At 50.6% G+C, this 26,278-nt stretch overlaps 3 protein-coding genes across 10 annotated transcripts in view; 1 reads left to right on the top strand and 2 right to left on the bottom strand.

Annotated features, from left to right (window-relative positions):
* AP1G1 (adaptor related protein complex 1 subunit gamma 1) overlaps positions 1-4,693 on the bottom strand; it is a 33,737-nt gene extending 29,044 nt beyond the window's left edge. The window contains exon 1 of the mRNA XM_033069434.2: positions 4,402-4,693. The gene's annotated coding sequence lies outside the window, so the exon portion shown is untranslated. The remainder of the gene's footprint in view (positions 1-4,401) is intronic.
* Positions 4,694-5,686: 993 nt separating this feature from the next.
* ATXN1L (ataxin 1 like) lies at positions 5,687-12,147 on the top strand. The gene has a single exon (XM_033069672.2). It carries the CDS (start codon positions 5,832-5,834, stop codon positions 7,896-7,898), a length of 2,067 nt encoding a protein of 688 aa, XP_032925563.1. The 5' UTR covers positions 5,687-5,831; the 3' UTR covers positions 7,899-12,147.
* A 1,687-nt stretch (positions 12,148-13,834) lies between these two features.
* ZNF821 (zinc finger protein 821) lies at positions 13,835-26,269 on the bottom strand. 8 transcript variants are annotated; one of them, XM_033069677.2, is made up of 8 exons: positions 26,102-26,269; positions 25,767-25,917; positions 24,564-24,655; positions 17,715-17,840; positions 17,146-17,285; positions 16,508-16,612; positions 15,468-15,634; positions 13,835-14,755 (listed from the first exon to the last, which is right to left on the bottom strand). In XM_033069677.2, the coding sequence occupies exons 3-8, from the start codon at positions 24,601-24,603 to the stop codon at positions 14,101-14,103; spliced, it is 1,233 nt and encodes a 410-aa protein (XP_032925568.1). In that variant the 5' UTR covers positions 24,604-24,655; positions 25,767-25,917; positions 26,102-26,269; the 3' UTR covers positions 13,835-14,100. The 8 variants fall into 8 exon arrangements, 7 of the variants coding, with proteins under 7 accessions (XP_032925568.1, XP_032925575.1, XP_042635569.1 ...); XM_033069684.2 differs by lacking the exon at positions 16,508-16,612; XM_042779635.1 differs by lacking the exons at positions 25,767-25,917; positions 26,102-26,269 and adding an exon at positions 22,336-22,710 and having other exon boundaries at positions 17,715-21,099; positions 24,564-24,651.
* Positions 26,270-26,278: the final 9 nt, after the last annotated feature.

The following is a 26,278-nucleotide window of genomic DNA, read 5'->3' as shown; positions in this document are numbered from 1 at the left end:
TCCTTTTATTCTTTGCACATCAACATAAATGACAAGGCAGTTTGTAGAAGTTGTTACTGATTTCCTCCCTGGGTTTAAAACAGGAGTTTCCTTCAGCGATTTCTTTGCTAACTACAAGCTCCAGAAATCAGGGATGATCTCTAAAGACTTGAAAAGAGCCTTCTAGTTAATATTTACAATACCTATTAGGGTTGCACACAAAATTCTTCAGCCTTATCAGATCTGTTTCCATTTTCTCGTTTCAAAAGCCTTGATGATGGGTGATGGGTCACCTTTTATATTTACAACACACACCTAATATTACCAAAACCCACCTCAAAAATGCTCAAGCACTTCAGTCAAGCTATACTCCAGTATCAGGAATTCCAGAGTAAGGACAAAGGATAGTCCCTAAATGCTGAGTTGAGAACATGTCCTCTGGAAACTATTCAGAAATGTTAGCTAACATCTAAAATATCTAATATGTCTCTAAGACAATAGAACTTTAAAAATTAACAGCTGTTTTGAAACTTCTTTAGGACAAATTATCAGACATTTAACATTTTAACTTTCCATGATTATTCAGCCTTGAATTCTGGAAACATTAACACATAAAGGCCACCAAAATTATTGAAATTATTCACAGAAGAGTTCTACTGTTTGGGGAAATGGTCTGAATTTTCAGTTGTGGTGATATACACATTAAGTTACAGCTTTTCCTGTATATAACATTTCTGAATTTGGTTCTGTCTAGAAAATACACCAAGCCTGAAGCAGCATACATTTCAAACACATCTAAAATATACAACTCCAGTTGCTCCACCCCAACGCATGCATAAGCAATCACAATCCTCAAGCAATCCCAGTTTTTGGGAAGTTACACAACTAAAGCCAGACCAAACTCCCAACTGAAATCAACAGCAGAACTCCCTTGCTTGCTTAGGTACAACTGAATCCAGCCTACACACAACAGCAGAGGATCTGTCCAGACTCCACGAAAGGAGTAATGGCACTGTTGATACCCAAAACTGATGGCCTCACCTCCACACTGCTATCAGTGGGCTTCCCACTTCTATGAGACACTTAAAAAGAAAACTATTTTAGCAGTAAAACCAGAAACATACTCTCCAAATAGAGATGAGGGTATCAACAAATGCAGAGATGTTGGTATATGGCCTAGTATTATCAATATTTATACAGATAACAGTAAATACTAAATTATTATAACTATTTATACAATAAACACCAAAGCAAGGAGCACCATCATCATCACGAAGGGCAAAGGCAACACAAAGGAGTCAAGAGAGAGCAACCAACCATGTCACATGCTAAGTGGGACAATTTCTCATGAGGAAAAAGCTATTGAATGCGATAGGGAACCGGAATGCAACATCAGAAAATCAGAAACCAATTAAGTCAGCAGGGGCCTTCAAAATGCATGCTCAAGGCATCAAGAGTTACACTTTGCTTTATGCAAAGACCACTGGAGGGAGCAGGGGAGGTCAAATAAGAAAAAAGTACAAGTACAAAACAAGAGCTAAGAAACAGTCTTGGAAAAAGAGATGGTCCCACTTCCAGTTACACTGGAAAAAAAGAAAAAAACCCAAAACCACACCAACAAGAAATACAGCACAACAGTACCTCAGAAGCAAGGCTCAGTGCTGCTCCAGGGCTGAGAGGAAGAGGAGAGGTAGAACAGAGACTGAGAACATTGCACAGATCCCACCCAATTCCACTGCCAAACAACTGCAGACCCGTTCCCACTCCCTGCTGACTAAGGCATGGTCCCAGAGCACAAGTCAGCACCGCAGATGAGTGATCCCATTCCTGCGCAGCTGTGCACATACACCAAACCCAGCAACCCCTGAACTGCCTTCAGAAGACACACTGAGCTCCCAATCAGTACAAACATTAACCTCAACAACTGCCAAGAAAGTTAGAAGCTAAAAAATATGGGAAGCAGAATTAGCACAGCTATGTAGCTGACCACCATGACAGATTTTCTGACAAAATTCCAGATTTTCTGGCTTCTGTTTCAATACTGCAATCATTACTCACCTACATTATCTTTGTAGTTATCACCTGCTTCTAATTTCCTCACTATTCTAATCTATGAGGTAATCTGGTTATTGTACTTCCTGTTCACTTTCCTGCAGAGTTAAACTTTAAATAAAATTTTAAAAAGACACTACTTTGTCACAAAAAAACCCCCACACACCTAACTAATGTCAGATGAAAGACAAGATGTCATATTTTTCATTCATTAATATAAACTTTACAACAAGCCACCTAACTTTAGCTACGCCCTAGAAGTTCTAATCTTTTATTTTACCTGTGGCATTTCTTCCAAATAGCAAATACAGGTTGCACTAATACCTGTGATATCAGCAGATTCACTTGTACTCACATTACTGTAGCTCTGTTTTTCAAGTTACAATCTCATCGTATATTTACTTATTAACTCAAACACTCTCCTCCAGTGAAGTAATGCTCCTACCAAGGCAGAACAGACCCTTTTCCCCAGAGAAGAGCTCAGTAATCTAGAACAAATCAGCATCACCTGCATTCAGAAGAAATTGCTCCATCATTAAAAAATGCGGTGAGATCAAACAACCCATCCCCTGGAGGTACAAAGGGCCAGCTGACAAATAAAAATGTTCACACTGGAGAGGCGCGAGCAGCTTTACTGAGTGCCATCACTTTCAGCAGCAGTAAAGATCTGCGTGAGCCCTCCCTTGGAAAGCTGACATTCCAAACCTGAACTGCACTAATCAGGTGGGCTCTGTGTGCCTGAGGACAGCCACCTTGGACTCTTGTGCCACTGTCTACAACCTTCTCACACCCTGGCCTGACACACTCCCTGATGCCACTGTACAGAGATGCCACTGCACAACGCTGAACGCAAAGGATCAGAACATTCCTGTTATCCTGTAATCTCTCACAGGACACCACAAAGGTACTACTGGATCTTTCCATCTCTGCCATGCCACCTTCAGGAAAACAGATCAGCAGTCACAGGAACAGAAAAGAAAAGGAACAAAAAAAAAAAGTAAGAAAATTCTTTCTTCATCATAAAAAGAGGAAATCTGAAAATCACCTTACACATTGGAAACAAAAGCTGGATCCCTTCACAAAATAATTACCCAATACTTACTTTTCCCTTCTCAAGAAACAGGAATTTAAATACCTTTCCTTCTCCTAGAACAGGAGAATGCAAGGGTTCACACCAAGCTCCTCAAAAAATCTCCTGTCTTCCTTCATTCAGCTCTTGAGTACCCAATAAGTTTTCAAATGCTGTGCCAAATACCAGACAGCATACAAGGAAACAAAAGAAAAAATTTGACAACAGAATGTGATATACAATCAAATCAAGGAAAAAATACCAAGCGTAGTTTAGAGGAGCGGTAGCAAGGAAATAGGTATAAAAAGCCGTTGTGCTCTATCACACAGAAGTGAATCACACACACATAAAAAAAAAGGAAATTAATTTCTCTGCCATTTCAAAGGTAGGATGCTAGAAGCATCCCTAAAGGATTCCCCAGCATTTACAGGGGAAAACACACATACATTTTACTGTTTAAGCCACTATGGACCAAACACCTTTAGGCCACACGTGCCATTGTTATCCTTTCAAAGATGTTCCATTGCGATTCTGTGCTACCCCGTTAATATTTCAAGCATCAGAAACTGAAATTTGTCGCTCAGCATTTTTGCACACCACTTTCAACATAATAAAACACACACCTGTTCCACCTGTTAACTTTAAAAACAATGTCTACTATAAGATAAATTACAATTCATCTTACAGCTCGTGCGAGAACTCAACCAGCCTTGAAGAAGGGACTTGAAGGCGCCCTTACAGACCGGCCGTCAGACAGCAGCTCAGCGCAAATACCTTTAGCCAGACCGAGTACCTCCTGCTTCCATTAAAACCCACGAACAGTAAGCACTGCAGACGCTGTAATACACGGAGCGCTGGTGCAGTCTAGGCGATAATATACCGATGGAAGGACGGGCACAAGCCCCGGCTGCTCCCAAGACGGCAGCGGGCCACAGCACAGACCAGCTCCAGCGGTACGCGCTCCCGCTTCAGCCGCGGGCTGCCCCCGAGCTCCGGGGACGGGGCCGAGGCAGAACCCGCACTGCTGTCGTCCCGGCAGAGAACGGCCAGGGCAGGCACGGACCGCTCCCAGCGCCAGAGCGGAAGGCCCCGGGGCTCAGGGCAGAGTTCGAGGCGGGCCGGACCGCTGGGCAGAGGCGGCGAGAGGGCAAGGAGCGGCCTCGCGGACAGAGCGCCCGAGGCCCAGCCGCGGAGTTCGGAGCGCATAGAGGCCCCAATACTCGCGGGGCCCCAGGCGGCAGGACCTGGAGGTCAGGGGGGAACCGGTCTGGGCAGCGGAGGCCCGAATCGGTCTCACTCACCAGGCCGGTCCCTGCAGCAGCAGCAGCGGACAGAGCCGGGCATTCAAAATGGCGGCGGCGCGGCCGCAGCACCGATACAGCAGGCGGAAGGATCCGCGCACCGGCTCGCTTCCCGGGACCCCGCAGGCTCTCTCGACCGCGCGTGGGAGCGCGACCGCGCCGGGTTCGGCGGGAACGGGGTGAGGATGGCGAGAGGGCGATGCAGCACCGCCGGTGGCGGGACGGAAAATGCCTCTCGCACTACTTTTCTTGGCGGAAGTACCCGTGAGGTTGGTCTTAGAAGGAAAAAGTGCGTCTGCACCGTGGCAGTCGCTGATGACGTCAGGAGGGGGGCGGTCCCGGCGGCGCGCGCTCCCCACGGCGGGGCCGGGCGGGACCTGTCGCCCGTGTCCGCGGTTCCGGGATCGGGCGGTTCCGAGGCCGGAGGGGCCAAGCCCGCCGAATCTCGCAGTGTTTACATGTCCACCGGCGATGGGGGGAGCGCAGCGTGCTGCAGTAAACGAGGCATCCCTGGAAGGGGGTACAGGCCCACCCCCGCCTCAGGCAGCTCTTCTGTCCCTACTTCCAGGACCTTATGTCACATTAACGATCACTGAATGACGAAGAACTGCCCCCCGCGGAGCCCAGCCAGCAGCACGGGGCCGGCAGGGCACTGCGGCGGTGGGAGAGAGGGCACGGGCACGTTCAGACCGAAGGCTCCCGCAGGGGAGCCGGGTCACGATGCTACAGGGCCCGCATTGCCGGCCAACCGCTGAGAGAGTCCGTCTGGGGCGCGGGACGAACAAACGCCGCACGGCGCTGCCGCCAGGTGACTCGCGCTGTGCGACCGGGTCCCGGGCCCGTCCCGCAAGCCGGCCCGGACTGAGCCCCGAGCGGACGCAACTGGTTGCCACGGCAACGGCGCTGTGGGCGCTCCATCCGGGCGCGGCGGAGTGACGACCCCCGCGACAGGAGAGCAGTTCCGGCGGTCGCTGTGTGCGTCATTGACACGCGACGCGTCATTGCCGTGCGCCAGGGCTGGGGAGGAGCCGGTCCGGGCACCGGGCGGGCCCGCGGGGCCGGTCCGAGCCATGGCGGGTGAGCCGCGGGCAGCGGGCGGGTACCGGGCGGGCCGGCTGGACCCGACGGGGCGGGGTGCGCGGCAGCGTGGCCGGGGTTTTGGAGCCGGGGCTGGGGGCGGTGACCGGGCTCGGGCGTCTTCCGTCCCCGGCGTTCCGATCCTGGGGCAGGGGCCGTCGCCATGCCCGTTCCCGGAGCCGGGGTTGGGCCGCCCCCCGTTCCCGAGGCTAGGACTCATGGCTCCCTCTGTTCCTGGCACAGGTGAGGCGGCGGCTGGCGGCGCGGATCCAGGAGCCCGCGCGTGGCAGCCCCAGTGGGTGCCCCCATGAACGAGCGTCGCGGCCGGGGCTGCCGGGACACCGCGGGGCGCCATGAGAGCGGGCCACGAGCGGAGCCAGGAGTGTCTCCCGCCAAAGAAGCGGGAACTTGCCGCCGCCAACACTGGCAGCGAGGCGGGACGGGCGGGGGGAGCCCAGGGCTCGGGCGAGGGCCCCGAGTGGGCCCGCACGGCTCGGCCGGCTCCCGCCGCACCGCGCTACGGTCCTGGCGAGGCCCCCGAGGCGGCGGCGGGGCTGACGGTGGACCAGTACGGGATGCTCTACAAAGTGGCAGCACCGCCTGCCACCTTCTCCCCCACGGGCCTGCACCCCGTGGTGAACGTGAGCCCCCTGCCCCCTGCCTTCAACGTGACCTCGCCCATCATCCAGCACCCGGCGGTGCCCTTCCCCTCTATCCACTATGCACAGATCCCTTCGGCTTCCCTGCAGCTCATCGGTTCCCACTACACAGTGCCCTACGCTGTCCCTCCTGCCTTCCTGCCTAGTCCTCTCCTGTCTCCTTCCACCAACCTCACTGCCCCCCATGTTCCCCACTTTGTGCCATATGCCTCCCTGTTCACAGAAGAAGCTGCTGCTTCCCCCCAGACTACCTCTCCCACCCACAGCTTCAACAAATCCGCCTCTGCAGCCTCTCCTGGGCAGATGCAGCATCACACTGCGCCCCAACCACTGGACATGGCACCAGGGAGAATTCCTGTTTATTATCAGATGTCCCGCCTCCCACCAGGGTACTCGGCCTACGAGGCACCTGTAGCATGTGGGAGCCCAGAGTCTCCTCAGCAAGACAGTCAGCTGAGCTCAGAGGTGGCTGCGGCCAATGGTGGGCAGAGGCCCCTGGAGCAAAGCGTGGCCAGGAGGCCCAGCGAGGCTGTGGACTCTGCCAGCAGTGCAGCTGAGGACTGTCTACCCCCAGGGGCTGCAGCAGGATGTATGGGTGATGGACAGTTCCTTCCGGGTTACCAGATGCTGGGAAGAGAGATCTCTGTGCCTACTCACAGGAGCACCCCAGACGCTGATCTGGAGGTTCAGAGGGTGGTGGGGGTGTTGGCATCTCAGGATTATCATGTTCTGGCAGCCCAGAGGAAAGATGACCTAAGCCCTTTGAACCTTTGCCATAATATCCCTGATGGGCAGGGAGACATGCTGAGGAACACCACAGACAGGGCTGCAGCTGGGAACAGCCAGCCCCGGAGCCCATGCAGAATGTCCCCCGAAGAGACTATTGTACAGAGACAGTTAGCCAAAGGAATGGTGATAGCCAATGGCAAGCCAGTACTTGTTCCCGTTGGATCTGAGGCTGTCAGGTCTTCCACTTCAGAAGCCCTGGTGAGGGAGAGCCCAGATGCACAGGCTCGAGGAAATGTGCTTGAAAAGGAGCTGGCCCAGTTGCAGCCACCCAGCTCCTCACAACTGCCCTCTCACTTCATGAAAGGAGCCATCATCCAGCTGGCGACAGGAGAGCTGAAGCGGGTGGAGGACCTGCAGACTCAAGACTTTGTTCGCAGTGCGGAGGTGAGTGGAGGCCTGAAGATCGACTCCAGCACTGTGGTGGATATTCAGGAAAGCCAGTGGCCTGGGCTTGTTGCACTGCATTTTGTGGTTGGGGAGCAACAAAGTAAAGTGAGCATTGATGTGCCCCCAGAGCATCCCTTCTTTGTGTATGGCCAGGGCTGGTCCTCCTGCAGCCCTGGGAGGACTGCTCAGCTCTTTGCTTTGCCCTGTCACAGGCTGCAAGTGGGGGATGTCTGCATATCAATCAGTTTACAGAGCATGAATGGCAACTCTGCTTCTCAGGCCATCTCCCCTCTCACGGATCAGCTGGGATCTGCTAGGGAGAGGTTGGAACTAACAGCTCAGAGGCCCAGAGAGCCATCTGACAGAGCTGCTGAAAGGAAGAGCCACACAGATAGAACCAGCACAGCCCAGAGCTCTCATGCAGAATCTTCTCAGCCTGAGGCTGGCAGTGTGTACAGTTTGGCCCCAGGCTTCCAAAGATACAGTGTGCAGGCAGAGGAGCCTCGGGCCTCTCTGCTCCGTCCCTCTTTTATTCCCCAGGAGGTCAAGCTGTCTATTGAAGGGCGTTCGAATGCAGGGAAATGATCCCTTGGACGTGTGAGCTAGGGTGGCCGCAGCAGGTGAGCTTCACTATCAGGTGGAGGAATTGCACAGACTCTGTCACAGGCTCACCAGCAAAGGCTGCTCTCTGCCTTGCAGGAATGGCTCCATTCCAGTTCCATGGCTGACCAGTTCCTCTTGCTGAGTCAGGAGGGCTCCAGTGCCTCAGGGAGCAGCAACAGGCTAGCTGGGGTGGGGAGCAGGGATGTGCTCAGTGTGTGATGAGAGCATTCCAGAGGCTGGAGGCTGGGGCTTTCTCCCACCTCCTGGGATAACTGACTCCCTGCGGGGCAGGGGCTGCGCATTCGGGGCAGGTAGGGAGATGAGGAGGGCAGACTTGGCTTAAGGTAGCAAATAAAATTGCTGAAGATTTTATTCCTCCTTTCTCATGATGGGGAGAGATGGGTCCCCGCTGGAGTCTGGAGGCTCTACTCCCAGTATCCCCTTTCTTCACACATGCACTTTAAAAGGACCGTTCACCGATGGAGCTCTCGAGGGCAGGATGGAGGTGCTTCTCTGGTGGTTCTGATTAATGTCTCTTCCACTGAATCCAACTGCTCTTTCTTCTTGCAAAGAATGTACAGATTTGAATGAATTGCAGAAATTCAAGAGGAAGGACCAAAAGGATGGGCTTGGGTGCAGGTGAATAGGGAACTTGAGCACTTGAGATGGGACACAAGTTGGGATGGGAGACGTTTGTTTCCTGCTATAAAGTCTACTTAGTTGTTTTGCCACCAAATCAAATCCTTCTTCCCATGTTAATAACTCAAAAAAACCCTTCCTGGGCTTACAGCTTTTGCAGAGGCTTAACCTAGGGATGAATGGGGTTGAACTTTTTTGGTTGGGGTATTTTATTGGTTTGTTGGTTTTTTTTAATCTGGAGCAAAATACATTCAGCATTCTCTAGGGAAGGGTGAAAACATCCTTCTGGGAGAATACTGATGCTATTTTGTAATTAAGTCAGGAAAATGTTCCAGATGGCTAATCCTTCCCTGCAGGCAGTTTCCTGAATAAGCTCTAGACAAGAGACAAGTGTTTGTGCATGTGCAGGCAAGGTTCAAAGTTTGTGCTAGTACAATTCTATGATTAATGTACTGACTCTAAAAATCATAGCGTCAACAGGGCATTTTGGGGTAGTTTTGTGTTAGTTTTTCTGATGCTTCACTTTGGAGTTCCTCTGTAGAACAATGTGGTAAAATCAAGAGTAGTCTTTTTCATGGTGAGATTTGATACAATTGTGTATGAATACCCGATTGTGGTGATAACACTCTAGTGAGTGAAGGCTCTTGTAGTTACACTAATCTGCCCTCTCTGATGGTGTGTTATGACACCATTGCTCAGCTAGATAGAGAATAGTCACTGTTCTGGTGAGAAAACAGTTTTCACTGACTTAACCTGGGTTGAGCATTCCTTGTGTTCAGGTGCCCATCTCTGTGCTAGGCTTTGGAGGGGACCTTTCTTGGTGTGCAGAGTCCTGATGTTCAGCATGCTGTTCCTGTCTCCTTGCTTTCATCTGCCTGAAATTTGTCAAGTGTATCTGATTCTTGGGGCACTCCTCCTCTCTGTCACAGAATGGTGTGTGTCAGCACCTCTTCTTGCATGGTGCTGTCTCAGGGCTGTTCTGCACTGCCCATGAGTGTGTCCTGTAACTGGTTGGCTTCTGCTGCCTCTGCAATGGACACATGCTCTGCCTGTGTATTGCAAGTTAGTCTCCAGAATGTCCCTTTCATCCCAGCCTCAGTCCTGTTTTCCTAGCACATTGCTAGCCATTTCTGTTGCCTTTAAAATGCCTGCACCAGGACAGGCCTGCTAATCATGCCCTCAGTGTTTGTGCCTCATGGGTTCTCCAGAATGATGGTGCCTGTATCACGTGCAGCTGCTCCCAAATGACACACTACTTCTGGTTTCATCAGCTGCATTTGGGATGTGTGAAGTCACAGTGATGCTGTCGTGTGAAGATTCTGCCTCCTCAGGTGCAGCAGCTGAGGGAACAGATGCTGTTTTCACAGCCTCATTTGTCAGTGAAGTGTCCAGCTGGCCCTTTCCTCACCTGCAGGTGTCACAGCTCCTGCTGACTGGACTCTCCTATGTAAAACTCTCCATTAATGTTGGTAATTAGTTCTTAGTGCTCAGGATATCTGAGGTGTCTGTGGCCAAAGGCAGGAAGCAGAAGAATGCAGGTTCTCATGCCTGTTTTATGCATGCAGAGGAATTCAGGGCTGCGACAGGCACTTGAGAAAGTGATCTCGGGTACATATGGCGTGTGAATGTAGAGGGGCTGGTTACACCACAGAGGCAATGTATGAGCAACGGAGGGTGCAGAGCCCTTGGAGTGTGTCTGAACACTGGAGTCTGTCTTAGAGTGAGGGTTTGGAGAGCTTGCCTTACACCATGTGTGTTACTGTTAACTCCTCAATCTCAGCTGCACTGTGCAGTGGTTTGAATGGGCAGTACTGACTAACGAGGCAAGATGCTATGTGGCTTCAAGAGCTTTATACTGTAGGCAGGTGAAGGGCTGTGAAGGTGCTTGCCCTGTTGTTTACCTGGCTGCTGACCTGGACTTTGGCTTGGTGCTTTTACCCAGACTCCTGCAGTCCCACTGTTGTGTTCAGCTGCCAGCTCTTCCCTGGAAGCAGTGGTTTGCAGCACAGTTCTTGACAGGGGACTAAGATGAAGAATCTGTGTGTCTGGCTGTCTGCCCCAATGGGTGGGCAGGAGGGGGCCACAGCCCAGCTCAGCAGTACTGGTGTGACAGGAACTGTCCTTACTGGGCAGGGCTGTATGGCTTAAAACCACAGTGGTGGTTGTGCTGAGCTCTGAGGCTCTCCTGGGACAGGGAGTGTGAGACAGGCTCTGCTGCAGGGAGAAAGGCTGTGAATGAACCCATGGAGGAGGTTTTTATTTCTTGGGTTTACAGGAAAAGGTGGAGATAAAGCCAGGAAGACATCGCAGAGTGGGATGGTTACCTGGGCTTTTCTGCTGGCAGAGATGTGACAGACTTCTCAGAGAAATATACCATGTTCCTGCTGCTATTGTGAAGGGTAGGAGAGCTGTGGTCTGTCCTGCCTCAGCTCACGCCCTGTAGCAGCAGTCTGTGGGATGCAATAATGGGTGTCTGTAGCTGTCTGTCCCATCCCATGGAATATGCCTCGGGTTAGCTGCGCAGCAGAGCCAAGTCTGTCTCTGGGCTGTGCACTCACAGCAATGAGCGCTCGTCACTACCAGACTATGCAGAGGAAGCTCTGTCTGGAAGGGAAGGAAGCTGCAGAGGCCTCTCTGCCTTTCCCTTCCAGCTGCTGAGCAGCTTTTTATATTGCACTTTTCACATTAAGTGTCCCTGTCCCCACCCCACACTTCAAGTCACTTTGTCCCGTAGAGAACTAACAATCCTTGTTACTCAGAAAATATTGTAAAGAAACTACAGCAGCTGGAGTAGCCCAAATGCTAGTTCCTGCCCGCAGCAGCACACGTGCCTTTCCCCAGCATCACTCACAACTGCTCCCTGTCTTTCAAGCTGTGCTAGAGCCTGACACTTGTCAGGAGCTGCTAAGATGGCTACAAATACACATTCTGTATTGGCCCAGGGTGTTCCACATATAGTTTAAAACGCTGATGGTCCAGGCCCTTCCATGGGCTTCACACTGTCTGTCAAGGACAGAATTGCCCCTAAGGTCCTTCTAGGCTGCTGCCGCCCACCCTGCCAACGCGCCCCTGGCACACTCGAGTTGTTTTTGGCTTTCATGGCACCTTAGCGCCGGGGAGGGTCTGCTCAGAGAGAGAGACGTGTGAGAGCTGGCTGGGCTGCCCTGAGGCAGAGAGATGTTTGTAGATAAGTGCTGACCCCTCACTATAACCCCCAGTATATGGCTGTATTAACATGTAACCGATGCAGTGTATCTAAAGCCTTAGAACTAGTCAGGTGCTCCCCTCCAAATTTGTCCCTGCCCCTTTCCTCCTACCTGATCTTTAACAAAGCATTAATAATTCTAAGGATAATCTCTATTTTGTTGTGCTTTTTTTGTAACTGTTTTAAATAAATCAATTTGTACTGTATATTTGTACTTTGGTGAGATCCTTTTTCCTGTTTTACCATTTTAAGTCTGTACTTGCCTACAAACAGATTGTATTTTTATTGTTAATGCTTTTATGAATATTGCATTTAACTTGTTGACTCTGTAAACACAGTATATATCTATATACATATATATATCTATATATAAACCAATAGCTTTTCCTTTGGTGTTTGAGACTTTTTGCTTGTCTGCAGTATCAGTGGTCATTAATGTGCGGCTCCTCTGGATTTACACAGTGATCTGGGATAACTCATGTTAAGGACAAGATACATGGTGACATGGATTATAAGCCACAATTGTGTGTTTGTGGTCTCTCCTGAACCCCTTGGAATAAAGGTAAGGTATCAGTGTTGCTGCAGGGAAAGTTGCAGCTGCATGTTGCAGAGTAAAGGTTCACCTCTGCTGGGCAAGCAAAGCACGAGGCAGAGCAAAAGCAGATACTGCCAGAACCAAACTGGGGCTTTGAGTATGAAAATGAACAGAAGCAAGGATAAAAGTGAGAGATCAGAGAGCAAAGGAGGATATGAATAAAGGAACACGGAACAGCTCTTTTACAGTGCCTTTTCCCGAAGAGAGATCAGCAGGGACGGCTCCTGGGTGTCAGTTCTACATGATGAATGAACATCATGTTAAAACAGCTTCTGTACAGGGAGGAAACTAGATGCTGCAGTGGCAGGTGGAGAAAACTTGCACTGAAAAGGTTTAATGCTGTTTCCTAGCAGCATCCTAGGGCTGGCTGTGAGAGTGGTTCATTATTGCCAGAAAAATGCAACATTATGCGTTTTGAAGGGGCTTTGAGGGAATGCAAGCAAATGTTTTTCAAACTGAAAAATTAGGAGGAAATGAGGGTTTTAAGTAGTCTGATCAAAAGGTTTTGCTTCTTGTTTTAACTCCACTCTCTGATCTCAAGTAGCAGTCTCGTGGTCACCATTTCTGACTTAAGGAAGAGAAACAGCTATCAGAGAGGTCGGTACTTGCCAAGTTGTTTGAACCACTGTATGACCTTAACTGGAAATGCTGTGGAGGTGTTAGGGGTTTTCAGGCTACAAAGCACACAAGTGTAGCACACTGGCTTTTGGTGGGCTGATGTCTAGAAACCATGAAGTTACACCATGCATTTTCAGGTGTCCATTCTTAAAGAAGCCAAATAATGGTGAGTGTACCACTTCTTTGCCCTGCCATGAGTCTTTCTGTGCCACTGCTTTGCCTTTTGCAGTTTGAAGATGCTTAGATATATTTTCCATAGTTGCGTAGTTTTAATACTGATTTCTATTAGCAAGGGAAACCTTTTCCTGCAGGCACAGGCTACAATCAGATTTTGCCTGAAAAGCAAACCCATAGAGTCCTAGAAACTGACCTACTCTATTGTTTACAGTCAATCAACTCTTTCACTTGCAAACCTGAAATTCTGTATAAGTGAAAATTAACTTGTGAGTAAAGCAGCAAGCTTGTTTTCTATTTGTTCACCTTGGCCAGCCTTTCCTTCAGTGTTTTTACGGCGTATTAAAACAGGCCCTCAGGTTCCTTAGTTTTCCATGGATGCTACTGCAACTAAGTATGTAATAACAATGTTTAAAAAAAGGGTGTGCACAAGCATTTCCAGAAGGACATCCTCCTTTGTTTCCTTTTTATGGGCACAAACTGCAAAGTATTTACTCCTGGAGGACTTGTGGACTATCTGCCTTCAGCTCTGTAATTCATGCTGCAGTAAACAAGATCCTTTTTTTATTGACGTGGGTTTCACCTACAGCAGAACTGCAGCAACCTAGACCCGTTTACAGGGCAAGGGCCCAAAAACAGGACAAAGCACAAAAGGTAAAGAAGGGGACTAATACATGGGAACATGAATTAATGTTAATTAATACATTAATTTATTTTCGTTCTGTCACAGGCTGTGACTTTGGCCCCCAGAGCAGACTGTATCCTCAGAATCTGCTCCCACCAGAGCTGCTTTGGCAGGCATCTCTCAGCTCTGTTCTCCTGGGTTCAGAGGAAAACCAGAACCACCTGTCAGGGAGGGTCAGGCAGGGACCCACAGCAGCCTCCTGAGTGCAGAAACCTGCTGGTGCACATGTGGCAGGTGCAGCAAAGGCAGCACAGTTCGTGGCTGTGGTTTAGTGCAACGCACTGTTGCTCTGCTCCTCAAAGGTCATTTTGCCCAGCAGCTGGCTCTCCAGCTCCACATTGCTCACCGGCAGCTGAAAAAAATTCATCTCAGCCGCCAAAGCGGCCATGGCAGAGGGGTCCTGGCCAAACTGTGCCCGGAGCATCATATCCATTTTCTCCAGGCGCCGCTTGAGCCTCTTGGCCTCACGCTCGCGGATGAGCCGGGCTTGTCGCTTTTCGGGGGTCTCGTTGGCGCGTTTCAGGCGCATGGCCTCCCGGTCCCTCTGCAGCCGCCGGGCACGCTGCTCGTCCGTCTCCTGCATGCGCTGCAGCCGCTTGGCTTCCCGGTCCCGCATGCGCCTCACCTCCCGCTCCTCGGGAGTCTCATTGTCCCGCCGGCTCTTCTTGGCTGTGCGCTCCCGCTCCAGGCGCTGCAGCCGCACTTCCAGGGGCTCGTTCTGCCGCCGCAGGGCCCACTTGCGCATGCCGGGGCTCTGTGCCTCCAGCAGCTTGCGGTACGCAGCGCAGTTGTTGCACACCAGGAGGATGCCCGCGGGATACACAGGGGCGCAGAAGGCAACATCCTTCCCCTGAGCGCTGGAGGGGCCCTGGCTCTGCGGGGCCAGCAGCCGATCCGCACTGAGCACCTCGGGCAGCTTCTCACTGCAAAGCAGGAGGAACGGAGTCAGAGGCTTGGTGCTGTGGGCAGAGTCCCCACCTCTGAGTGCCCATGGGCTGCCATCAACAATGCTCCCACTACAGCCCATGGCAGAGGCCCCTGCTAAATCATTTGCCCACAGATATGTCTGAGTATCTAAAATAAAGCACTATCCCATCCAGGGTAAGGCAGTGAGATTAGCCCAGAGCAGTATCTGGGTTGGAAGAGTGCAAGAGTGGGAATAAACCAGCAAGCTGCTCTTCCCCATCATCTCTGAATTTCTCCTTTCAGCCCCATTCCACTGGTCAGTGGATAATCTCCCACTAGGCAGGACACAAAGAACATTTTGGTCTCTGCCTGTAGTCCTGCTCTGGACATGATGAACTCATCTGGATAGTACAACCTTATTCCAATGCATTGCTGGGCAAGAGAAGGGGTGGATTGTCCTCCAGCAACTGGAGCCCAGAGTGCTTTCTGCACTTCTCTATCTCTGCACAGTGGTATCAAAGACCCTTTTACTAGCACAGCCTGCAGACGTCTTGGCAGGCGATGCAGAGCTGCAGACAGGAAGGGATCAAGAGAATCTTAGTGGGGATGTTCAGCACTGTCCTACAGGCCTCAGTGGGTCCAGAGCCACAACTTTTGAGTCATCCAAGGCAACCCACTTAATCTTTAATGTGCTGCCCTAGCCCACCCACTGGCCAGGGTGACCCTGACCTGTTGAAGGTGGCATGGCTGGTGAAGCGTGCTCCACAAACTGCACAGTTGGACAGCTGGTCCTCTGAGTGGATCAGGAGATGTCTCCCAAGGGATCCTGGGGAGCTGAGGGCTCTGCCACACACAGGACACAGGTAGCTCTTGGCACTCACCACCGCTCCAGTGTGCTGCAAAACAACCACTCAGGTGGTAGTCACACATTGCCCAGCGCCCTGCCCGGTCCAAGGCATGCTCACACCATTCTGTTCAGCCTCTTGGAATGGGAACCCTTTACCACCAAACCTCTGCCAGCTTTTAGACAAAGCTCAAAACAAGTAACTTGGTGTGTCAAACAAGGAGGAAAGCTTTTATGGCTCAACTCCAGTGCAGGAGAAAAAATTAAGGTAAAAACATGTGGATTGCAAGACCTGACCCTTGTTTTCAGGAATGCATTTGAGGATCTGCTGGTGCAGGACAAAGTGTGAATCAATTAACAGCAAGGCAAGATGCTGGTGAGGAAGCACTTAGATGGAGACAACTGGTACAGGCAAGTGGCCAATTCAGTTCTACTTCATTCCTTCTGCTACAGACTTTGATGCGCTATGAAGAAAGCACTGACAACAAAACCTAAGATTTCACCACAGATTTCTTGCAAAACTGGAACAATTTTGAGGAAGAACAGCTATTCTTATGGGTAGTTACAGGAACTGTAATGAAATATAAAATAAATGATCAGGAGTAAGGTTTCTTATCTTACTGAATGATGTAAAAATTGCTTCCATGTTTAGTTTGAAGGAACTGCCTGGTTTTAGCCTGAAGTACTTGCAGAGACTGCCTTGGATGTTTTCCAGATCTGTAGACCAGGGCCTTGCTAATTCTTTCCCCCGGACACCCTCTGGTCCCTGGACACAGTCTACAGCTATAAACTTCAGTCACATCCTAGCTAAAAACTCAGTTCAGTGCTTGCAAAGACCAAAACAAAATTACCCTATGCTTTGAGTTGTTCCTGGATTTTGGTCTCTTCAGGCTAGAGACACTCCAGAGTTGGGAACTATCCCTACCTGGTATACGTGTGCAATGAGTTGATCTCTGCTTCCACACTCCAGCTGGCAGAGGGGGCATTGTGATAGTCCCAGCATGGGCTCAGCATTCACACTCTCAGGCACCTACAGGCAGGAAGAGCCACTTTGGTGTAATGCACACAGACCCTGCAGGCACACCGCCCTTCCTCAGCTCCTCCCAGTGCACAGCGGGTGCTGTGTGCCCAGTCCTGCCAGCACTGCTTGGGTGCTTGACATCCGAAAGAAACCTCCTTCCTGCAGCCTCTGAGCAAAACTCCTGCATCTCACAGAGAGGAGGCAGAGGCCTCACAGCCTCACTTGCACCCAGGCTCTTTCCAGCACAGTGACTCTTGAAGGCAGGGCCTGTTCTGTGGTAAGGGGAAGCCAATTGGAGAATGGCATCAGAACCAAGGGAAGGGGACGCACCCTGCAAACATTTTGGCCAGTTTGTGCCTGCTGTCTCCTGTTCCAGGCAGCCAAAAAGCTCTTCATACCCCTTCCTCCTGCCAGGAGACATTGTTGGGAGGAGGTGGGAGGAAGAGAAAGATAAAGAAACATGATGAGGCGAGGAAGTGTTTAGACAGTACCCTTCTCTCTCCCTGGAGGCTATGATGAGTGCAGAGCCAGTACACACTTGCCTCATTTTCTCTCATTGGGGTTCCGGCCACAGGTCGTTCTGCGTTTTCTAATTCCTTCTTCACTTTCACCATTGAGCCATCTTCCTCAGACGTATGGGAAGAAACTTCATCCTGAGTTGTTTCCTCATCATCGCTGCCACCTGAAATATGCAGAACAGTTATACCAAGTGTCAGGACCCTGAGGGCCCTCACAGGCCTTAACTGTCCTGACCAGCATCACAAGGGGCCTCCACCCATCCTCTTCAGCTAGAGGTTCCATTTACACTCAGACCAGGGCCCTCGAGTCCCCAGGCATGGCCTCTTGCACTGCCCTGCTCGACAACTGCCAGACCTTCAGGTGGAGCTGCTGCTGTTCCCACCCTGCCCTGGTGAAATGGGACTGGGTCCCATGGCATTGCCCAGTTTCTGCTCTGTGGGTCCTGTGCTGAGGCAAAGGGCTAACCCAGAGGAAGAGCTGGGTAAGACAGTCCTCAGAAGACCCACAGACACTGTGCAGCCCTCAGACTCACCCCTTTCCAGAATCTCCCCAAGTCTACTACCTTGCTGTTACTGGAAGGGGCAGAACTCACTGCTGCTGGAGTCAGGGTCTTGCAGTGGACGAATTGTTGGCCTTTGGTCCCCAAGAGTTCCAGGAAAGTTGTTTTTCATCATGGCTTGGCGGGCTTGCTCCTCCAGCCCTGCAAAGACTTGCTCCCCTAGCAGTCACAAAGACAAAGAGTCAGACTGCTGCTGTTCCACTGCTTCCAACACCAAGGCTTGCCAAAAATACAACAGGCATGGGGCTGCTCACCTGCACTGTGCAGAACCTCTGGAGTCACCTCTTGGAAAGTACTTAGGTCACCTCTCTGCTTGCCTACCCTGCCACACCAGCCTGTGGCACCTGCTGATGTGAGTCCAGTGCCTGGATGTAGAAGAGTCTCACCAGTGGCAACGTGCAGCACTGGGCTGCCCTCTGCATACTATGTGTATGCCACAGAACTCCTGTGACTCTTTACATCTGCCATAAATAGTCAGGTGGCTCCTGCTGCTGCCAAGCTGTCTGCCAACATCCTACAGCACAGTTCAGGGTGGGGGGAAGCCTCTGGGGACTATGACAGACTAGGGAGAGTATGGCATAGCTCTTCTAAATTAGTAAGCCTTATTCCTGGCTATAGCAGGCATTTTGCACAAAAATACCACCTCCCTAAGGGCCTGGTACCCCACCTGCCCTCCACAGTAATATGAAAGAAATCTAGTGGTTGTCCTTGGCATGCTGTCACCTTCTTCTGTCCCAGGAGGGATGAGGACAAGCTGCCTTTACAGGAGATGTCTATGCTCAGAGCTGGTGTTCTCCTGTGTATATGATGCACAGAAAACTACCTTGCCTTGCCCAGGAATGGCTCTCGCTAAAATAAATCCCATTGGCACTTCATGTTCTCAAAACAGAAACCTAAGGGAATGAACCCAGAGAGCTGAGATTCATGTTTAGGACAAAACAATCTGTTTTGTTGAAAGCAGCAACCACTAGTACCTCAACTCAATGGGAGATGGCAAACACCTTGAAAAACAATAGTTATTTGTGCTCTGAATGAAAACTTCTTACAGCAATCCCTGCTCAAAGAAGTGTTGGTTCCAGAGAATAAAAGGCAACCATTAATCTTCCTATTAAAGCAAACAAATGACATTGTTCCAGGAGTAGCCATGATTACCTTTTCCAGTGGATGAGCTGGGAGGCTTGGGAAAGGTGCTGAGGTTCCCAGCAGGGTGGCTTTTGGGTTGCATTTATCAACTGATTTGTAAGTGCTCAAGAACCATTCAAAGCACAAATGTGGAAATGCCAAGGAAAACGCAGTGCATTTTTCTCATAAAATCAAAACACAGTTTTCAGAAGACAACGTTACCTTTTAGTACAGAGCCACAGCTGGCACCAGTATAACCAAGAAACTGAACTCATGAGAGAAAGCACCAGTCCTGTTACAAGGACAGGTACATTCCCACGTGCTGAACTGTTCCAGCCAGTGCTGCTCCATGTTGCCACTCACACTGCCTTGCAATTCTGGCAGAGCTTTAAAAAGCCATAATTTATGGAAGATTTCAAAGACCTTCAGAAGCTTCACTGAGACTGTGGGAGAAGAGTTTTAGTTCCCAATGTCCCCATCTAGGTTTCCAAAAGCATTTGAAGGCTTTTATCATTTTGTTTCAGAAATGTGAGAAAGGGTGCTGTAGAGAAAATTTGAGAACACAATCCATGTGCCTGAGGAGAGGTGCTAAGGAGCACCAAGTCTATTTGTCATTGAAAGCAGCAGGGACCATCATGACTGCTGTGACACCCCTGCAGAAGCCATTCCAGCACTGAATGGTTTTTGTGACCTGGAGTGGTGGACCACAGCCTCACATTGGTGGGACTCAGATACAGACTGTACAAGCAGCAGACACTACAGAATTCCAGTGCCTCTCCCAGAAGCAGAAACCTACAAACCACCGGGATAATAGTCCATAGATCAAAAAGGCATTGCAAGAGAAAGAGAAAGCACAGTGCAATGAGGAAACCTGCGGAACACAGGACAGGTGTAAAACTATGATGGGAAATGTACTACTACCTTTGACAGAGTTCCAAAACAGAATTCCCAAAAGCCACTGAGGCTGTTCGTGGAAGCAATCATGTTTGTTTCCTTCCATCTTTTCCCTTTCAGACAGATTACACTCCCACTGAGCAGCAGCCTGGAGTCCAAAGGCAGGACAGGTTCCTGCTCAGCTATACAAACCATGCAGACAATCTGCAGGATTTAAGAGCTGGGATCTTTATCTGAGGTGACAGAAGAAGGAACTCCTCACGTAAGGAACGCTGGCATCAGTCACAGTAACTGAGAGCAGTTGTGTGTGCCTTTAGCCTCTGTACAACACCCCCAGAGCCCAGTGAGCATTGACTCAGCACAGTGCAGAGAAACAACCAGCTGACAGCCAGTAATGCAAGCTGTTAACCAAACCCGTGCTGTTAGCAGGCCACATCCCGTGCATCCTCCCGAGCCTGTATCTAAAAACATCATGGGACTGGGAAAGGCAAACATGGAAAAATACTGTCTTCCACTTCTACAAAATTTCTTATGTATTATAATAATAGTGTACCAAAGAACTTAGGAAAGCATGTCCTGTTCATTTAGTGATGGACTAAGTCCTACTTTGATGAAGCTTTACAGCTTTAATATTTGATAGGTCCATTGTTATACTTTTGATGTTTCTGCACACACATGCTCACAGACACCCCCATCTCCACCCCACTCTGGGTACACTTCCATGCACTTGGAAGAGGAGTTAGACAGGCAACAGTTTTAGAATCACTGCCATATGTAAAGGATGTTATGCTCAATAGTGAATCCACAGACTCTTCTCCAGAAGTTTCTTTATTAAATACAAAAAGCGCTGCAGGCTGACCACAACACCAAAACAAGTCACTGCAGTTGTTTACAAACAGCTAGAGATGTACGACAAGAGAGATCACACAAATGCCTCTGCTTTATATTCCATTCTGCTCTCCATACTGCTGTGAATGAGTGGGATGCTAAGTGAGCAGTGGTGGAGGTAGGGGACAGCCCTGTAGTACTGTGTGACATGGACAGGCATGACTGCTAGGGTCTGCTGGGGTATCAGCCCTGAGCCCTTCCCTTCTTGAACTGTATGAATGCAGGATAACTCCCAGGTGCTCTGGAAAATAAACACAGAAACAAACAACTCCCACCCCAAAATCCACAAAACAAAATCCAAAGGGACTACATCATTCTCCTGCCTTCCTTCCTAAACAGAACGGTCTCTCAGATGAGTCAGTTTATTCCCTCCTTGTACATCAATGTAAAGTCCCTGTTCATGTAGGTCTTCTCTGTGTTCCTGGACCTGAAATTTGCAAGTCTTTCCACCACTGTGGATCTATTCCACCTGCCCCATGGCTATTCTGGGTTGTCCACACTGCTGTAGTGGTTACTGAAATGAAAAACAACACAATTGAAAGGGTTAATAATGGCAGTCCACGGAGCCCTTCAGAACCAAGGGATTTGATGCAAGTAACATTTGTGTTTGGTTGTGAATGCTGGGTGCTATTTCTTGCAAGATACTTTTCCCTCAAAATGGAAATATTATAGACAGGAGAATCCAAGGAACACCAAAGAGCACAGAACGTGTGTGTTAGAGAGAGAGGGAAGGAAATAGAGGATTAGTGGGATATTGGAACCATGATAAATAGAACTCGGAAGCAGGAATTAATCTGACTAACAAAAGCTCTTCTCCAGAGTTCTAAAATAAGCATCAGTTGCAGAGAGCACAAGCAATAAAAAGCAAAGCAGCTTGTGGACATCAGGGAGAGAGAAGTGCATGCTAATACCTGCAACAAATATTGGCAAGCATGAAGACAGCAAGTGGTCCGAGACTGATGGGATGACAGCGCAGTAACAGATGAATGCAAGAACAGATGAATTGCTTAGAGTTTTTAAACTTTTATACTGCATACTCTGGGAGAAAATAAAGACCAAATTGAAACAATTAAGGTATCGCCACACAAACAATCTAACTGCATTTTATTTTTCAACAAGTATATTCCATGATTACTGCTCTGTTTGTTAGCACTTTGTCACGTGTGTTTTTCATACACCACATGGCAAAATAAAATTATATTCTTAAGAGCCATTTATGTGCTGCAGGTGAAATGACTACATTTAAAACTGTGGGACTGGCCATCATGCACAGAAAGACTTTTATGATAAATTTTGCCACAATTTTTATCATTGTTTCAGTATTATTTTGAATTTCCTTGCATATCAGCTTCTATTTAAAACAGTTTTGATTTGTAATCACACAATCTCCTAGCTGGTTGCTCTGCTTGCCAAGCAGTGTGATTCTGTCCTATGTGAGGACAACAAATCATGTTGTTGTGAGAGCAAGGTGGAATGAGTGCCATGCCAAGCCTGGAAAGTAATCCTGGAAAGAGGAGACACCAAGCAAGCCAAGGAGAGGAGATCGGCAGCTGTCACTCGCCCTAGTCAGTCCAAGAAGGAAGAGAAGATGGAGTGGCCATGCAAGGAAGAAGTAGGCACCATCCTCCCATCAAATTTGTCCAGTCATATATGCACAGTCTTGTTTATGCAAATCCAAAGGCAGTTCCCCAGCCCCGTAGCCTGCCAAATCAGACCCCAGCTGCAGGCAACTGCGTAAAAAGCTGCATACCTGCTGTCCCTTTCATTCCTCTCCTCCCAACCACTGCAGTCCCTGTGAAGAAGTCCCAGTAACGTGTCTGCTATGTCTCAGCCTGACTCCTCATTCTGGTGGCTCACCCCGTTCTTGGAGCCGATGTTTTCTCCGATTATCCTCGTCAGGGCACTGCACGGCATTTCTGGGCCCTCCAGACACACAGCAGGCTAGGTAGACAGAGAAGTCCCAACGATTTCGTGGTGTTCATCATAAGACAGACAAGAGTTTCCATCCCAAGGTGAAGACATCACCACTGATAAGTTTTTGGTATCTCTCGGTTCCCTTATTTTCTTGTAGTCTTACTTGCTGCTCTCGATGGTTCCTGCTGAATAGTTGCTCTGTAGCAACATACTGCATGTAAAGGAGATGAACAGGTCCCAGAATTCCACTCCATGGCATACCTGATGCTATAACCTCCTGCCCCCAGTAGTGTGTTTGTCATACAGCTTCCTCCGAAACCAAGACTGGAGATACAATCATTGTATTGCAGATAAAAAAGCAATGTTCACTGTGAAAACAGTGCACAGCTGAATTTTGTGATATGTTGAGTTTTGTATATGATAGTACAAGCTCCTCAAGAACATAACCCTTATGCAGTGAAGTGCAGGAAAGCACCCAGCTAAACAGCACGGAAACTCTATCTGCACCATTAGAGCTGCTGTAGCTCTTGGTTTCCACACTCAAGAGATCCCAACTCCGGCCCCAGGGAGACAGCTTAAGTGCATACAAGACATAAACCTGAGCTCAATGGCAGCAGTAATACCTGGGCACTCTAAGAAGCAGAAGTGTGTGGACACAAGGCAAATTACTGGCATCACAGGACAAAATATCAGATATAGCAAATTTCTCTAAGAATGACAACTCCAAAGTCATTAATGTACTCTCAGACAAATTACACCTACACTCTGCCCACTGGGGAACCCAGCAACCAAAAGCAAGAATCAGAGAGCACAAGGCAATGCAGGTGCCACAAGCCACACTCCTTGAGAACTTCACTCTGGCCAACAAGGACAGCTCTGCCAAGCTGCCCAGCCAGTGGGGCTGCGAATCCCAGACAGAGGCAGCTCTTCCCAGTGCACTCACCGAGTGTGCACCGTGTCAGCTCCAGCCCAGTGCTCCCCCGTGCACGGAGAGCAGCATGCACAGATGCCATCGCATGCCTGTGCACAGAGGCAGCACACAAACACACAGACATGCAAGCCAGCAGCACCAGCAATGAGGCAGTGTTAGGGCTGCAGCACTCAGCTGTCTCACACTCCTGACAGGTACTGCAGCCAAAAACACATGGGGCCTTCTCAGCAGCCTTGCTCTCACAGATCTACAGAAACGGAAACTTGTTTTCCTAATTCCAGCCCAAATTCCAAGCATGTTTCCAGCCACAAACCTGGGTATGAACAAGGGCATGGTTTTAGGCCCCCCAAATTCCCTCTGCTGCCAAAGAAAAGCTATACATGTGTGGTTTTCTCCTTGTAGGCAAACCTCCATCTCTGTCTCCCAGCTCCACTGGCTGTAGCCTGCCCACAAGAAGTGCTGATGCACAGCATCTTCAGCCCTTCCCTTCCACTGTGAAACAAATGCTAGGCTCCTGGCAATGACGGAGAAACAGAGATCCATCTTACCACCTCAGTTCAAGAATGATCTAGCAGACAGCATTTATTTGTCCCGTAAATTACTTGGCTGCCACCCATTCCTTGACAGGAAAGAGCAAATGGCTTTACTTCATTATCTGGTGGGAAGCTGAGGCACAGTGAGCTTAAGTAACATGCCCAAGGCCAGTCAGCTGAGTCTGTGGTAGGATGAATATCAAAACCCAGGACTGGCTGGCTTTCAGCCAGCTTGCTCCAACCACCTTGCCTAGAACTTCCTTTGCTACCCAAGAGAGGCGCGAGCCCCAAGACACATTTTCTAGTACTGTAACTTGTACCTTTGACAGTGTGAATGCAAACCCAGCTACAGGCCCTGCACGTACACACCTTTACAGCATCAGCTGTTTGTTCAAGCCTATCCCTGTGCTGATATGCCAGGACACAGCCAGCTTCCCTGATGCACAGAGCTCAGCTCCTCTTCTCATACACCCTAAGACAAAACATGAGCAACCACCATTCCCCACAAGCTGTCCCTTCCCATCACTCCCATCATTCCACTCCTCCCCACCTCACTCCACAACCCAGCCAGAGCACAATGCTGCATAACATCATACTCACAGTGAACTTTGTTAGGAGTGGTCTGTTTCCGACGGGACATGTTTCCCTGACCCGGGAGCACAGAGTGTTCCTCCCCTCTGCAGAGGGCTCATCTGAGAAGAGAAGAGTCTGTCACACACTTAACTAAAACCCTCCAAGTACCTGGCCAAGTTCTGCTGGCTGTGCCAGGCTCATTCCCCACCTTTCTGCTTATGGGGCTTGTTCTGCACCACCACAGCTGGATTCCAGGCCAGCATCCAATACAATCCATAAGCATGTAACAAAGCACTGTGCATGGGCAGTCCTACCTAATTCTCAGGCAAAGGTTTAAGCAATTCTGTCCTTCCCAAAAGATGAGTGTCCTCTTAAAAAATTACTGCAACCTCAGTCCCAACACCCTTCTCCCTTCTGGCCATTCCAGCAGCCTAATAATCACCTTTGTCGTTGAAATGACAGAGGAAGGTGGCATTTCCAACAGTCCTCTCAGAGAAACAGACAAAAGGAGGAGCTGTACCCATTTCCCACAAGACACATGGACAGAGATCCCGTCAGCCTCCTCAGAGGGAGAAACACACGGATTTCATTCACTCGTTAACAGAGACACACAGACATCCCATCAGCAATCTCCGACAGACGGACAGAAGGATCGTGTAAGCCTTGCACTGCCAGATGGACACAGGGTTCCATCAGCCCTCTCAAATGGATGGACATGAAGACCTCGGCAACCTCCCCAGACAGCGGGATCCAGACAGCAGTCCCAGCACACGGGAAGCGGCAGGAAGGAAGGGCCCGCAAGCGGCCGGACACATAGACAAAGGGACGCGACTCCCCTGGCATCAGCACGGAGGCGGGAACCTTGCCCGGGCCCCCGAGGTCCCGACCGGGCAGCCCTGACGGACACACCGGCCCTGGCAGCGGAGGGCCGGCCGCGGGGCCCGTTCCGCCCCTGGCGGGCGGCAGCCCCAGCCCAGCCCGGCTCACCCGGCCCCGCCGCAGGCGCCGGGAGCCACGGACAGACAAAGGGCAGCGGACAGACGGACGGGCAAGATGGCGGAGGGCGCTGCCGGAGTGCGCGACGCGAGCACGGGCGCGGGGGCCGCGGCTCGGAACCGGGGGGCACCGGGGGTACCGAGGGGGCAACGGGGAACCCCCGGTTCGGCACCACTGGCACCGGCTCGTCCGCGGGCCTCAGGTGCCAGCTTTTCATCACCTGAAGCGTCTCACCTGTTTGCCATGGATCCAGCCCAGCGCGTGACTCCCGAGCGCCCGAGGGAGCTCATCCGTGCCTGCGGCGGGGCTTGCTTGCCCGGCCGCCTCCGCCGACAGCTCACCGGGGATTCTCGTGCCGCCCCGGCTCACCAGAATCTTGCGTACCCTGCAAGGCCAAAATGCACGGGTTTCGCATTAACTTAGACCCACCGCGCGCGTTATGAACTCGCGCACCTGCTGAGGGGAGAACCGCCCCGCCCCAGGGGTTCGGGGCCACCTCCCCTCGCGGGCCACCCAGCGCCGCCGCGGGGTCAGCGGGCCCGCTCGGAACGCCCGCTGGGCCCGCTTACCCGGGAGCTGCGGCACCGGGCCCAGGCCCGGGCTAGACTTCGGTCCGACTCTCCTGGGCGGTGGCGCCAGTGCCGTGCGGCCGTCAGAGAGCCGAGGACCCCGGGCCAGGTCACGGCAGCCAGCGGAACGCCGCGTTGCCGGAACTGCCGCGCCGGGGGCGGGCACCGGCGGGCGTC

Source organism: Catharus ustulatus, chromosome 11, assembly GCF_009819885.2.
Source record: "Catharus ustulatus isolate bCatUst1 chromosome 11, bCatUst1.pri.v2, whole genome shotgun sequence".
Lineage (NCBI taxonomy): Eukaryota > Metazoa > Chordata > Aves > Passeriformes > Turdidae > Catharus > Catharus ustulatus.
The sequence above is the reverse complement of the archived record's forward strand: the minus strand, read 5'-3'. Positions and strand labels throughout refer to the sequence as shown.

What these genes read in the sequence shown, in the direction of transcription:
- ZNF821 (XM_033069677.2), bottom strand. Translation starts at nt 24,603, where the DNA reads ATGTCCCGTCGGAAACAGACCACTCCTAACAAAGTTCACT. An exon ending in TCATTGCACACGTATACCAG is followed by an intron (nt 15,635 to 16,507) that starts GTAGGGATAGTT and finishes GTTGTTTTGCAG; the next exon opens with CACACTGGAGCGGTGGTGAG. An exon ending in AGCCATGCCACCTTCAACAG is followed by an intron (nt 14,756 to 15,467) that starts GTCAGGGTCACC and finishes CCTGCTTTGCAG; the next exon opens with TGAGAAGCTGCCCGAGGTGC.
- ATXN1L (XM_033069672.2), top strand. Translation starts at nt 5,832, where the DNA reads ATGAGAGCGGGCCACGAGCGGAGCCAGGAGTGTCTCCCGCCAAAGAAG.